Source organism: Chiloscyllium plagiosum, unplaced genomic scaffold (assembly GCF_037043375.1).
Source record: "Chiloscyllium plagiosum isolate Xiang-an unplaced genomic scaffold, Cpla_swu_hap1 HiC_scaffold_19, whole genome shotgun sequence".
NCBI classification, from domain to species: Eukaryota; Metazoa; Chordata; class Chondrichthyes; order Orectolobiformes; family Hemiscylliidae; genus Chiloscyllium; species Chiloscyllium plagiosum.
In genome coordinates, this window is record NW_028270157.1 from 32,948,082 (window position 1) to 32,963,570 (window position 15,489).

The 15,489-nt window shown below is 38.5% G+C and overlaps 1 protein-coding gene across 1 annotated transcript in view; it reads right to left on the minus strand.

Annotated features, from left to right (window-relative positions):
• Positions 1-1,587: 1,587 nt before the first annotated feature.
• cftr (CF transmembrane conductance regulator) overlaps positions 1,588-15,489 on the minus strand; it is a 118,679-nt gene continuing 104,777 nt past the window's right edge. The window contains exons 23-27 of the mRNA XM_043709588.2: positions 13,630-13,785; positions 12,319-12,408; positions 4,896-5,068; positions 4,161-4,266; positions 1,588-3,496 (exon numbers count right to left, since the gene is read on the minus strand). Of these exons, the coding sequence (XP_043565523.1) occupies positions 3,290-3,496; positions 4,161-4,266; positions 4,896-5,068; positions 12,319-12,408; positions 13,630-13,785 (732 nt within the window). The 3' untranslated portion in view covers positions 1,588-3,289. The remainder of the gene's footprint in view (positions 3,497-4,160; positions 4,267-4,895; positions 5,069-12,318; positions 12,409-13,629; positions 13,786-15,489) is intronic.

Here is a 15,489-nt window from a genome sequence, read left to right on the forward strand (position 1 = left end):
TTTGCGAAATCAGAGGCCATGCCTATGGGTGGTGTCTCAAAAATGCCTGGTCCTGAAGACGAACCTTGATTTCCCTTTAGATGGTCACGGGAGGGTTTTCTCTACTTAAGTATATGCATTACTCCTGGCTTTGATTGGCTATTTAAAACCAATTTTGCCCATTTATTCGACAGAATCAAACAAGACCGTTGAAGATGGGAGGTGCTTCCGATCTCTTGTTTATATCAGATAGCCCTCATTAAAATGAACATTCTCCCCCGTCTGCTGTATTTTATGCGAGTGCTTCCTCTGCTTTTTACTCAGCAAACATTTAGAAAACTGAATGGCTAGTTCAGTTCCTTTATTGGGTATCGCAAGTGATCCCTTATTAAACTAACTAAATTGCAGCTAACGCACAGATTGGGAGGAGTAGAGCTCCCAGAAATCGAAAACTATCAATTAAGCTCGTTGCTATCTTACATGAATGATTGGGCCCGGGGAGACTCTCACTCACTATGGTTGGACATCGAAGCATCTCTGGCAAGATGCCCCCTTACTAGCTTGCTGTTATTGGACAAAATGAGAACAGTTAAGGAAAATTGCCATAGCCCAATAGTTATTAGTACTATTAAAGCACAGAGGGCAATGTGTCAGAGTGAGGGCAATATTGCCAAAACATCATTTTTTACACCCATAGTTTTTTCAGCCGAGGTGATGCACTCGGTGTATAAACCTGGGTCTTGTCCCTGCCCTTAGTCTCTCTTCACTCCTCCATTCCCCAAACACCCATCCGAATCCTTTTCCCAATCTGTATTCTTACCTTTCAAGTCTCCTGTGTCCATTGGCGCCATTGAGGCATTTTGATGCTGCTGACCTGGCTCCAAGTTCTGAGCTTGCACCGAAGTCCTGGGCTCCACCTGGTTGCAGAGGTTGGTCGGTGCAGTTAGTTCTGGACTTCAACTGCAACCGCACTGACCAGCTTCTGCCACTAGATTGAGCCTGGTCAATTAAAACTTCATCATCTGAATGTAATTTTGACATATATTTACAGTACTTACATTTATATTGCATTTCTTTGATAGTTTTAAATTTATTTTATTTATGAGTGTAGGCATTTATGAATATACATCATTCCAACTTAATGTTTTTAAGTTTTTTTCTGCTGTGAAGGATCCTGAAGTATACAGCCTACCGTGTTTCTTTTATATTTAGTGACCTTTCTTATTTTGTAATTTCAGCTAAGAATGTACAGTACAGTGCATGTATAGTACAATATTTAACATGTACATTTTTTTTGAGCAAGAATTGTCTGAAAAAAACCTAACTCCAATTCTAATATTGATTTCAATGGAACTTGCTGCCATACACAGAATGAAAAGAAGAAAATCAGGTATGATTTGTATAGCTGGTTAGAAGTTTAAAAAAATAGATTATAGCATATGTCCTGAAACATTTTTATTTCATAGAATATTTCTTTCACATAAACACGGGTGTCTCTTGAGGATAATTAAAGTTCCTAACGTGTGTACCACTTTCTAAAGCATGAATTTTGCAGAATGTTTTAGTCACACAACAACAATGATTTCAAATCAAACTAATGGCCATAGATCTACTTCAAACATTTTTGTATTCAATACAATTTGTCGGCAGTTCTACATTTATTTGTGGAATCAAAAAACAAATTATTTCATCCATTGTAAAAGTCGTAATTAAGAAACTGAAGTTATTTTAAAAAATCTTGATTGAAGTTATATAATAAGTATACATTTGTTTACTGTGCGAAGATTAAGTTTTCTCTTCAAAATACTGAACATGATTTAAGATTATTAATATCCAAAGATAATAAAGTCCTAAAAAACACTATTGCTATTAAAGATTAGATTTGAATTGTAAAAATAGTTTTGTATTAAATGAGTGGAGACATTTGCCCAACCAGAGTTCTTTATCTCCCACATGGAAATCTGTCTCTGTTCCACAGTCACCCGCAGAATTTAATGGCATATTTTATTTTCTTTCAGTGGAACAGTCCTAAAATGGGACGATGAGTAACCATTACTCCATTTTTATTTGAGTAAAAGACTAAATATTTTGTATCATAAACAGTTCCAGTGCCCTTGGCCAGCTGGAGGACAAAGGAAACATGTCCAATGAACACCATCTCCTCCAAGTGACCTTCCTGACTTGGAGGTATAACACTGTTCCTTTGTTGTCACTGGGTCAAACTCTGGAACTTCTGATCAATCATTGCTGTGTACACCTTCCCCATATGGACTGTAACAATTCAGAAGAAAGCTCAGCACAATTTTATAGAGGACAATTACTGTTTGCTAATAATGGCTGGCCTTACATAATGTCCAAAATTCCTACACCAGTTGAGGTTACCATGAAGCATTCTCCTTCTGAACCTCATCCGTTGTCTGAGACATGGTGACCCTCAGGTCAAAGCACCAGCTTCTGTCTAATGAGAGAATAGGATTATGGTGACTTTACCCTTTATTGTAGAATTTAAATTGTTATATCTTTGTGAGAGGGACTTGGATGAATACAGAATACTCTCTAAAATTCATTGAATAAATAGAAAAATTGTAATCTTGTATTTTGTACTGTTGCAAAATGCTACCCTGGTCCTTACAGGGTTAATAATTTGGAATAAATGTTAAAAATAATAGTTTCTCAAGTCTTTCACATGCTTCATTCGGAATTACTATTTAAATACAAGACACTGTAACACAAAGAAGAACAATTTTACAATGCATCCCATCCTTTGCAAGCCTTTTGATTTTTCACATGCTTAGTTATGTGGAGTACCATGAAGAAATATCATAACACACCATTAACAAATACTGTCTGCAAGGTGCAATGCTCTTAGCTTGGTGCTGACAATGACTATTTCCACTACCAACTATGACCATTAACAAAGATGTCATCATCATAGTAACTGATACAAAGCTCCTGTATCGACAGCAAAGAATGGCAGTTGATTCTTGATCATCAGTGGAGGAACCTTTAGTTTTAGAAGAACTTTGCTGAGCCAATGGAGTTTTGCAATGCTTGTTTTCCTACATTAGGTTCCATGTGCAGTCATCCAGAATGTAATGTGGATTAACTTCATCCAGACCCGCAATTACACTCTTGACCCCAGAATACTTGAAAGATGGCTGAATACCTTGATCAGGATGCCTTTAGTTAGCTAGCTGTTTCTAAGAGTAATAAAGAGTTCTGTGCTGTAGATGCAGCTGCCACAGTTCTCTGTTAGGGAACTGCTTTTGGTACCTTAATGAATATATTGTGCACTTTGTTCTTTGTAGCTTTATAACCTTGTTTCTTGAAGATCTTCCTCTGCCTCCTCCTGTAAGGCACTTATTTTTGGCCGTGTTTTCCTTTTGCTTGAGTTTCTTCTGTGAGCAGAAAATAGCTTTGCACGGTCCAAATGTCCAAAAACTTGCTTGAAAAGGCTTGCTTCAGTTAAAAGTTTCTGCAGAGCATCAAACTGTTTAACTGAACATCCTTCAATTACCTGAAAAGAAATTTAATGCATGATGAGCTATTAGATTATAGAGTTTAAGAAGGTCATGTTCAATTAGATTTAGTTCTGATTATAATTAAATCAGTGTAAAGTCTAATATAAAGGCTTACTAACACATCAGCTGATTGTTTACCCTTTCCAAAACACGGGGTAAGTGTTGTTGGCACACAAGTATGTAAGTTACACCTGGGATGGGAGTGTGAAGGGCCCTCATTATTTTATAACAAGATTTGTTTAAATAGCTTATTTATTTTAGCGATAACAGCAGACTGTTTGGCAGACTGTTAAGTACCAAAAAAAATGATCACCAAAGCTGTTTCATGGAGAAACTGATTTGTTTGTGGATTAACAGGTTAACTTATGAATTGTTACAGAAGGACATATAGAATTGGTAATAAAAATGTTAGTTTGAAGGTGCAAGTTTTTCAGGAAGGTGTGATGCATCCAATTTTGTTTCCTATCTTTACCAGTGATCTGGTAGATATCAGTAGTGAGACCTTCCATATTACAACCAAGGTTGAATGTTTGAACCAGACATTCCTGTTTCTGCCAAACATTGCTTCAACTAAGCTGCAAAACATGCTGGGCACTCTGCTTCATGCAAAAATGCCAATGTGTCGACTACTAGGGAGAGAAGACAAACAAAACTACAAACCAGAAATTGCTGGCATTCAAGGAGAGCTTCCACTCTATGTTCTGAGAGTATAACAGTGCAGTTTGAAAACGTATTTTTAAGTGTTTTCCTTATGATTTGGAATGTTCTGTTGTAAAAAGGAACAGAAGTTTTAAATTACAATTTATCGTTTTACATGTAATGCACCCTTAACGTGTCTTTACTAGTAAACCTTAAATAGCAGATAAATCAACTAATAACAATAGAGTTGATATAAAATAATAACTACACCCCATTGAGGAGTACTTATTTTATTCTTCTATGTACTATTAGTTCTATATGGTATACGGTTCATATTGGTTATCAGTTTTAGAAGCAGAGAAACAACTTTGGTATAATCACCATTTAGCAGTTCTTAGCATTTGAACTTCAAAATGAATGGACCCAATAATAAGCAACAATAATGTTTATTATTCATAATCTGTTGGAGTCCATCAGCTACTTCTAGTCACCAACAGCAAAAACAGAAATTGCTAGAAAGGCTCAGCAGGTCTAGCAGCATCAGTGGAGAGAAATCAGAGTTAACGTTTCGGGTCCAGTGACACTTCCTCACCCAACCCAAAATGTTAACTCTGATTTCTCTCCACAGATGCTGCCGGACCTACTGAACTTTTTCAGCAATTTCTGTTTTTGTTTCTAATTTACAGCACCCACAGTCGTTTCTTTTTTCTAGTCACTGTTGTTTTGATCTTTTCTTACTTTGTAGTTCAAACTTACACAGAGTCCAGGTGAGCAGTAGGTTCATCCAGAAGTAGGATTTTAGCCTTGCTGAGAATCGATCGAGCCAAACACATGAGCTGCTTATGACCATTGCTGAGGATATAACCACCATCCACCAAAACAAAATTAAGATTATCTGGAAATTGCTCAATCATTGATTTCAAGCCAACCTGTAGTAATATAATTAGCATCAATAAAACAATGTGCAGGACACAGTCAAAAAACATCAGAAATAAGAGCAACAGTAAGCTAAACAACCCCTGTGAAGACTGCTCCACCATTCAATAAGATCATGATCAAACTGATTTTGATCTCAACTTCTCTTTGCTGCTTTACACTCAGAACCATCAACTCTCCCACAGTTCAAGAGTTTATCTCAGCTGCAATATATTCAACGAAACAGCCTCTATAGCTCGAGGGAATAGAGAATTGTAAACATTTACAAATTTGGGAAAAGATAGTATCATCAAAATAGATGTGATGGAGATCGAGAAAATGAAATGGAGAATTTGCTGGAAGTCAGTGGCACAGAGTTTTTGTTGCTGTTCCTAGGAGACTTACACTTTTGAGCAGGGAGTGGTAACCCTCCTGAGAGGGACATGTGGGCTGATGTCATCACTTGAGCATCAGAAGTTGGCAGAAGCACCCCTGGTGAAAGAAAGTGGCAGCTGATGTGACATAGGGTCAGAACATGAATAGGCTCCGGCCATGAAGTTCTGGGCTCCATAGTGAAAGTCCACCTCTGATTGGTCAGAGAATCAGGAAGCTTGAGAAGAGGGCCGAAAACTAGAATGGTGGGAGAAGATCAACCATGGTCATAGATTGAATGGCAGGACAGCCCCAAGGAGCTGAATGGTCTATTTTTGCTTCTAGTTCTTACATTCTTAGATTGAATGACCTCCTCTCAGTTAGGACTGCTGTAGGCATGGCTTCAAAACCCTTGGATTAGAGAGAAAATGAGTCATGGTTCCTATTAATTATCATTTTTTAACAACTCTGCTGTAAATGCTTGAGTAGATATCATATGAGGACATGGTCAACCTTACCTATACAGAGCAACCTTGATTATCAGCCATTTGATTAACCAACTATCCAATTATCCAGCAAGATCACAAGGTCCTGATGCTTGGCTAAACTATGTTATCTGGTATTCAATTATCTGGAATTCGATTAACTGAATGAAATACTCCTCACCCGTGTCCTTTGAATAATCAAGGTTCCTCTGTAATTAGCCTGTATAAAGTTAAGCCTCAGGTGGATCTTGCATCCAATTCTGGCACTGCACTTTAGGAAGGATGTGGAGGATTCCTTTTCCTGATATATATGATAATAATCCGGACCTTGGTGTGCATGGGACAATTTCAAAGTTTGTAGATGATACAAAACTTGGAAAGCTTGTCAGCAAGACAGTGTGGATCTCCAAAAGGACCATGACAAGTTGCTGAAGTGGGCAGATAGGGGTCAGATGAAGTTTGATGCAGATAAGTGTGAGGTGGTGCATTTTGGTAGGAAGAACATGGACAGGCAATATAAAATAAAGAGTACATTCGAAAGGGGATGCAGGAAAGGAGGGACCTGGATGCACATAGATTATTTAAATGGTAGACTGGGTGGAGGGAGCAGTTAATAAAGCAGACAATATCCTTTGATTAATTATTAGGGCCAGAGTACAAGAGAAAGGAAGTGATGCTGAATTTGTCTAAGACACTTGTTAGACATTAACTGGAGTATTGTGCATAATTAAGGGTATCATATTATAGGAAAGATGTGAATGCATTGGAGAGAGTGCAGAAGAGACACATGGTTCCAGGATGACAAGCTTCACTGAAGACAATAGATTGGAGAGCTTAAGACTTTTCTCCTTAGAGAGAAGAAGGCTAAGGGGAGAGCTGATAGAAATTTTCAAGGTCATGAGGGGGCTGAATATAGTAGATATAGGGGGGAATTGTTCCTACTCATAAAAGGATCACAAATGAGAGGGCACAGATTTAAAGTAAATTGCAAAAGAAGCAAAGGTGAAGTGAGAAATATCTTTTTCAGACAGCAAGTAGTTAGGGTATGGAATGCACTGCCTGGAAATGTGGCAGAGGTGTAATATTTAAAAATTACATTGTACTATCTTTCTGGATATTACTGTAATGTTAAAGGGTTAAACTGCACTGTCTTGCAACATTCATGCAGGAATGTGGATGACTCACACTTCATTTGGCCAGCCATTTACTACTACTCTCCGGATGTTATCAAATTAAACTCTCATTCAGAACCCTTCCATTCAGAAATGCTTTCATAGCTATCCGCCGAAGCTAGGAAATATCACAACTACATTGTCTTGGGGAATCACTGAGTCAGGAAATCATTTGCATAACGATTCCCCAGGATTAAAAGTCCTGATTTGTACTCGGCTGCTACCAGATTTGTCCTCGGTTGCTTTGGGAAACAAGAAATGCAATTGCTTCGCCACTTGCGAAGATCTTTGCATCCTCGCTCTTCACTGGAGTCGTACCTGAGGACTGGAGAGAGGCAAATGTAATTCTTCTCTTCAAGAAAGGAAATAGGGAAATCCTCGGCAATTACAGACCAGTAAGTCTCACATCTGTCGTCTGCAAGGTGTTAGAAAGGATTCTGAGGGATAGGATTTATGACTATCTGGAAGAGCATGGCTTGATTAAATGCAGTCAACATGGCTTTGTGAGGGGCAGGTCGTGCCTCACAAACCTTATCGAGTTCTTTGAGGATGTGACTAGAAAAGTTGATGAGGGTCGAGCTGTGGATGTGGTGTATATGGACTTCAGCAAGGTATTTGATAAGGTTCCCCATGGTAGGCTCATTCAGAAAGTCAGAGGAATGGGATACAGGGGAACTTAGCTGACTAGATACAGAATTGGCTGGCCAACAGAAGACAGCGAGTGGTAGTAGAAGGAAAATATTCTGCCTGGAAGTCAGTGGTGAGTGGTGTTCCACAGGGATCTGTCCTTGGGCCTCTACTGTTTGTAATTTTTATTAATGACTTGGATGAGGGGATTGAAGGATGGGTCAGCAAGTTTGCAGACGACACAAAGGTTGGAGGTGTCGTTGACAGTATAGAGGGCTGTTGTAGGCTGCAACGGGACATTGACAGGATGCAGAGATGGGCTGAGAGGTGGCAGATGGAGTTCAACCTGGATAAATGCGAGGTGATGCATTTTGGAAGGTCGAATTTGAAAGCTGAGCACAGGATTAAGGATAGGATTCTTAACAGTGCGGAGGAACAGAGGGATCTTGGTGTGCAGGTACGTAGATCCCTTAAAATGGCCATCCAAGTGGACAGGTTTGTTAAGAAAGCATATGGTGTTTTGGCTTTCATTAACAGGGGGTTGAGTTTAAGAGTCGTGAGGTCTTGTTGCAGCTCTATAAAACTTTGGTTAGACCGCACTTGGAATACTGTGTCCAGTTCTGGTTGCCCTATTATAGGAAAGATGTGGATGCTTTGGAGAGGATTCAGAGGAGATTTACCAGGATGCTGCCTGGACTGGAGGGCTTATCTTATGAAGAGAGATTGACTGAGCTCGGACTTTTTTCATTGGAGAAAAGGAGGAGGAGAGGGGACCTAAATGAGGTATACAAGATAATGAGAGGCATAGGTAGAGTCGATAGCCAGAGACTATTTCCCAAGGCAGAAATGGCTAACACGAGGGGTCATAGTTTTGAGCTGGTTGGAGGAAAGTATAGAGGGGATGTCAAAGGTGGGTTCTTTACACAGAGAGTTGTGAGAGCATGGAATGCATTGTCAGCAGCAGTTGTGGAAGCAAGGTCATTGGGGACATTTAAGAGACTGCTGGACATGCATATGGTCACAGAAATTTGAGGGGGCATACATGAGGATCAATGGTCGGCACAACATCATGGGCTGAAGGGCCTGTTCTGTGCTGTACTGTTCTATGTTCTATGTTCTATGATTAGGGCATAATCATTTGCATAACAATTCCCCAGGATTACATTTACATTATCTCCGAGGGTGACCTTATCCTACCATTGTACCTGGGGTAACATATAGTTATGAGGGGGGAGTGGCCAGAGTACCTGTGAGCATTACCAACTGGCCTGTATAAAGTGGATGTCTTTTCTTTGTTCGGGATCTCTTTTGACTCAACTTCGCTCGCCTGCAAAAAGGGTCAAATGGGGTCACCTAGCTTGTACAGGCTTTAATAAACTTTAACTGTTTGCAGAAGTTGGTGTGTGCGAATTATATCTCGTGTGTGAAATCTCAGGAAAAGAACCTAACAAAGGGAGGGTAAATGGAGATATTCAAGACGATATTAGATTATTATTTAAATAGAAACAATGTGCTCAGAAATAGGAAAAGGTAGGAGAATGGCACTAAGTTGTGATGACAGCTGGTGCAGAATCAATGGGATGAATAGCCTCGTTCTGTGTCATAGCGTTCTGTGAATCTGTGATTCTTTAGAGGGGGGGCTGAAAAAAATGTCATGAGAATGGTTCCAGGTATACAGACCTTACGTTACATGGATGGGTTCCATAAGTTGGGTTTGCTCTCTGTAGAGAAAAGCTTGAGAGGGGCTTTGATAGAAGTGTCCAAAATTATGAGGGATCTGGACTCAGCCAATGAAAATGTTTTATTGCTGGAGGAATGGAATATAAAAGTAGGGCAGCTTTGCTACAGTTGTATAGTGCAACAATGAAATCACATCTGGAGTATTAGCTATAATTTAGGCTTCCTTATATAAGAAAGGATGTAAATATGAAGAAGGTACAGATGACTTAGGGTGGGAAAGGTTATATTATGAGGAAATGGTGGACAAGCCAGGCCTGTATACATTAGATTTTATATTCTTTGTAACTCAGAAGAGTGAAAGACGATCTTATTGAAACACAGGGAGACAGGATTTAAGAGCAGCAGGAGCTCCTTTGGAACTGCAAACCGCTTCAATAAGACTGTGGTTTCTTAGCTCCACCTTCGTGTCTGCACGCCATAACCTTTGGCTCCCTTTTCTATCAAAACTAAAAAATTGAAGACTGAAACTTCATCATTTCTTGGGAAGTAAATTCCAACTCAAACAAACAACATTTAAAAACTTCCTTTGATCACTGTTATAAAACGGTGATCCCTTAGTCTTAACCTATGTCCTCCAGCCTTAGTCTTCTGTACAAGAGAAAATATCCTCCAGGTAACCAATCTATTCAGTCCCCTCAACATGTTTTAGTAAGGCCACCTCTCATCCTTCTAAACTACACCAATTATAAATAGGCCAAACCTGTTCAACCTTTCTTCATAACATAAGCCCTTCATACTTGGTGTGAGTTGAGTAAACCTTCTCTAATTTGCATTTCTTTTTGTATTCCCTTGTGAAATGTGGGCATTGCATGGCTGGGCTAACATTTATTGCTCATTCCTAGTTACCCTTGAGAAGGTGGTGGTGAGATGCCTTCTAGAACCATTGCAGTCCATGTGCTGGAGTAATTATTTTCAGAGTAATTATATATATTTTCCGAAAATTAAGCCAAAAAAGCATTCAAGTATTCCAGATGGGGTCTCACCAATATCCTGTACAGCTGTAATAAAATTTCTGTACTTATTTCTTCTATTCATCTTGCAACAATCAACATTCCATTTGCCTTCTGAATCACTTGCTGCACATGAATACTAGCTTCATGTGATTCATTCACCAGGACACCAAATCCTTCAGCAATACTGAGTTCTGGCCTGCCTCTCCATTTAAACAGCATAATTCTTCTTGAAAAATGGATGGATTTGCATGAATTGAGTTACACTTCATGTGCGAAATTTTTGCCTGCCCATTTAACTCATCTATATCCCCTTACATACTTATTGCTTTCTCTTGACAGCCTAACTTCTTACCTATGTTGTCATCATTAGAAAATTTAACTACCATAGTTATGATCCCATCATACAAACCATTATATATATTTTAAATAGCTGCAGACCCAGCACTAATTCCTTTGGTACTTCACTCATTAGAGCTTCCTGATCCAAAAATGGCGTGAACCCTGAAGGGTTTGACAGGTCTGATATTAAAGGATGTTTCTCCTTATGGGAGAGATTGTTACAGAACATTGTTTTAAAATAAGGGTGTCCCATTTCAGATGGAGATGAGGAGGATTCCTTTTTCTTGCAGAAGTCATGAGTCTTTGGAACACTCTTCCCTACAGCCCAGTCATGGCATGGTCATCAAGTATTTTTAAGACAGAGGTTGGCAGGAATGTGCAGCTGAGGCTACAATTAGATCAGCCATGGTCGTATTGAATGGTGGACCGGGTGAGATGGATCAAATGACCTATTCCTGCTCCTAATTCATGCATTAATATTATTGTAGCTGGGTCTGAAAACAAAATGCTTGATTGAGTGCAGTGCGTACCAGCCACTTTAATGATGTAATCGGGACTTAGTCAGAGTAAAGAATCAATTTATAGGAGACAGACTTGGGGCTAGTGTGGTCTTAACAGTCTCTGCGGTAAGGTAGATCATATTCATGTAACATCAATCGTTAGGGTAATGTAATAAACTTAACAAACAATCAAATATTGTTTACTCAACAAGATTCCTGTAGCTGTATCAGAAAAGTGGATATCTTAAACCATATTAGATCATTTTAGGCTTGAAAGAATCCACACAAAACACATGTATGTTCCTAATGGTGGAAGTATCAAGAACCATAAGGAATCGATTTAAGATGACTAGAACCAATAGTAACACGAGAAAAAAGTACGTACGCAGCCAGTGATCAGGATCTGGAATGCATCCTGCCTGACAGTGTGACTGAACCAGACTCAATTATAGCTTTCAAAAGGAAATTGGATAAGCAAAAATGGGTATGGAGACCAAATGGCATCTTTCTGTTGCATAAACATTCTATTCCTCTATGATTCCCCAAAGTGGAATTAATGTTTGGAAGTAGGCTTGTCAAAGACCAAAGATCAATATTGGTAATTTGAATGAATTGTGAGTATTTATAGGGAGTAGTGAGTCAGCAAAGAGTCAACAGCTTCAAACAAAAATTGAGAGAAAGGGAAGTACATTTTTTAAGAAAGTTATTTGAGGAAATAAGCAATTAGTGTTGCATTAACAACTCAAACATTGCTCCAGCACCTGAGAAGAAATTAATCAACAGCAAATAGTTTGAATTCACCCATTTGATAAAAATAGAAGGCAGTTTGCTCAACGCAGACACAGCAGATATAAACTGAGTGCAAAGCAATTATGCTGGAGCTTTTCAGTGTAATTGTCAATACAATAAACATTTTTATCATGAGAGAAAATACATTATTTATAACCTGAGACAAATCATTTAAATTGCAATTTTAAATATTAAACCTGGCATCACAGTTACTTCAGTTCATTCACAAGATTGAATGATGCACTGTATTCATAACTTATCACCCAAGAAACCGACAAATGGTTTACCTCTTCAGTGACCTTCCAGATTTCCTCATCACTCCACTGTTCATAAGGATCCAAGTTCTTCCGGAAGGTTCCAGAAAACACAAAGACTTTCTGTAAGGCAGAATATTGAATTACAGCTTTTTTCTGAGGGATTTTGCGCAAGTTTATTACTACCCTGATGGACATCTTCATTAATATTTCAACATAGGATGAAAGGTTGGAGAAACAAGGCTTTTCGATCCATTCTCTGTTGTTTAAGCCAATGGTTTGCAAACATTTTTGGTTGAAAGATCCTTTTTCTAATGGGCTAGCAATCACACCACCCACCCACGCCCCGCTGTCCATTGAAGTTGTAGTAGTGCACAATACTCGTTTTATGAAAGCGCTATATATATTAATAATTCTTCCAATAAATCAAAATTTTACTTACACAAATGAATCAAATGGATGTGCCTACTTCTCACAATAGAGTCTGTCTATTTTTGACAGCAGCACAGAGAAGGCAGGAATACAGAAGAGTAGAAGCCCAGAGGGGAAAAAAATGACATGCAGATTGAACAGGAGCATGGTGAAATCACAGCCAAGAGAAAGCACTAAAGTAGTAAGTGGAGAGTAGATACATGAGAGTGGGAGTGAGAATAGGGCGTAGCAGGAGAAGCGAGTAAAACAGGAGCACTGGGGGAGCAGAGCACCAGAAGGGGCAGGAGCACTGGGTGGGGAGGATGGAGTGGGTGGACAAATGGAGTGAGCAGGTACATGGAGTGAGTGCACAGGCAGGGGAATAGGAAACATGAGGACTGCTACAGTAGTCGGGGAGAACAGGGGTATGGAGGAATTGGAATGTGCCTCTGGTCATTACTTATGCATTCCTTGTGTCAAAAATACACTGAATCATTGCTCACCTTAATGACCTATTAGGTCACCTGCATCCTAGACCTTTTGGAAAGTCTCTACAGTTCCAAGCTTGGGTGGCCAATGCCGGCCTGATCAAAGCAAAACATGACCTTTACTCATGCACAAATGCTAACATTGTTCCATAACGTCTGGGTCTACCAAATTTACATGCACTGGAAGTCAATAAATTTCTAAATTCTTGATATATCTATTATGTACGGGAAATAATTGAAAATTTCTCCTCAAATGCAAAAGTTGCTACTAATGTAGATTTAATTGTTATCATCAATCTAATGTAAATCATGCCAAAACATCCAATATCATTGCACTGGTTTAAATCAAAAGAAAATCAAAAAGGGGCTGTCGCTGACATGCAGTACATGGCTTCTATTCAGAAAATCTGAACTTTGTAACTGTTGGCAATTTGGAAAATATTACCTGTGGAATGACGCCAAATGCTTTTCTCCATTTTTGCAATGAGACTGAATTCCAGGATATCCCATCAATCTGAATTTCCCCTTCAGTAGACAAGAGACGCAAAAGAGCAGAAAGTAATGTGCTTTTTCCAGCACCTGTTCGTCCCAGCAATCCAACCTGTTTTTATATCCAGAGTACAGATTTTAGTAAACCTACTAAAGTAACACAGGAATTGGGCTGAGCCATTGGAAATGGTCGAAATGATATGAAGGCAACAAAACCAAACCTTGTTACAAAGCAAATCACTTGTAACAATTTTCTGTATTTCAAAAGTGATTCATGGGACAACTATTATTACAAATACTGTAAGGGAATACTTTGGACATTTTTACTGACAGATGATATTAAATTTTATATCAAAACAGATTTATTTCTATTTACTCAGCATTTATCTGAAATGATTGAATAATACTGATGTTGAAACTTGAATCTTTCATGTGTTATTTTGCAATTTGTATGTTGAAAAAGTTTAAACTACCTATTGTTCAGATTGGCGTGGACTGGTTGTCCACAAAATGGCCTGTTTCCATACTGTAGACATTCTAATCTATGATTCCAGTAAAGAACTCTACTGGCCTAAAGCTGTTTCAGAAGAGTTTAGTCTTGACAGGATAGAGAACAGGAGATGTACAAAAAAAACTAGTAATATTAAAAGCTGATTAGTAACCTACTCCAGGTTGAATGCATTCTAGATCGCTGAAAGAAACAAAGTTAAAATAACAGAGATGTGGGTCTCAATCCACTTCTGCTGCAGGAAGGGGTGGGACTGCTAATGTTGCACAATGTATCAAGTATTGGGAGAGGAATAAGCTAAGAAACTACAGGCCAGTCAACCTAACTTCAGTGGAGGTGAAGTTATTTAAAACCATTATTTAAGATAAGGGAGCTTTAATTCAGAAATTGAATTCATTCAGTTAAGAATAGTCAACAAATACTAACTTAACTGAATTATTTGATGAGATAACAGATAAGGTTGATACAGTAAATATATATACGAATATCCGTAAGGCAGTCAATAAATTTCCATACAGAGGCTTACTGAAAATGATGAACTTGCAGTTATATGGTGCTCCAACTCAATGTCCAAAGTGGTTTATAACCAATAAAACAGTGTAACCACTGTCGTAATACATGAAACATGACAAGCAATTAGTGCAACTTTCCATAGCAATGTGATGATTACCAGATAGCCTGTTTTTTGAAGGGTGTTTTACCTGATGCTGCAATTGGATATTGCACATAAGCATATATTGTGGTGTTCAAGAATCCAATAGATATTTCTTACAGCTTATTATGTATCAATATTACATACCTCAGGCGCATACATGATTTAGGTAAAAACAATGACTGCAGATGCTGGAAACCAGATTCTGGAATTTGGCTAGTATTAAACCATTAGATTACAACAGAGACACACACTTTCAGTAGTTTCATGCTCCAAATAATCTGAGGGGAAATGGAGTATGAGATGCTTATTCCCTCAGGTCATGTGCTATGATTCAGTGATGATATCAGAGCATATCTCTTAAAGTTATACTGACATACTTACCTGTGAGACATAAAACAAATAATGATCTAGAAAAGAACTGATTCAACGACAGGAAGAAGTGATAGATATTTTTCAGGTTGGGAAGAAATTCACAATGGTGTTCTGAACGAATAATTTTGAATTGATTACAAATTGCAATTTTTGTGAAGAATATAGACTCAGTTGTATACATTATACAGTTTGCACATTACATAACATTTAGTAAAGCAAATAATGGGGCTAAAGCAGATAAGTTCTGTGACCCTGATAGCTTGCACCCTAGGATCCTAAAT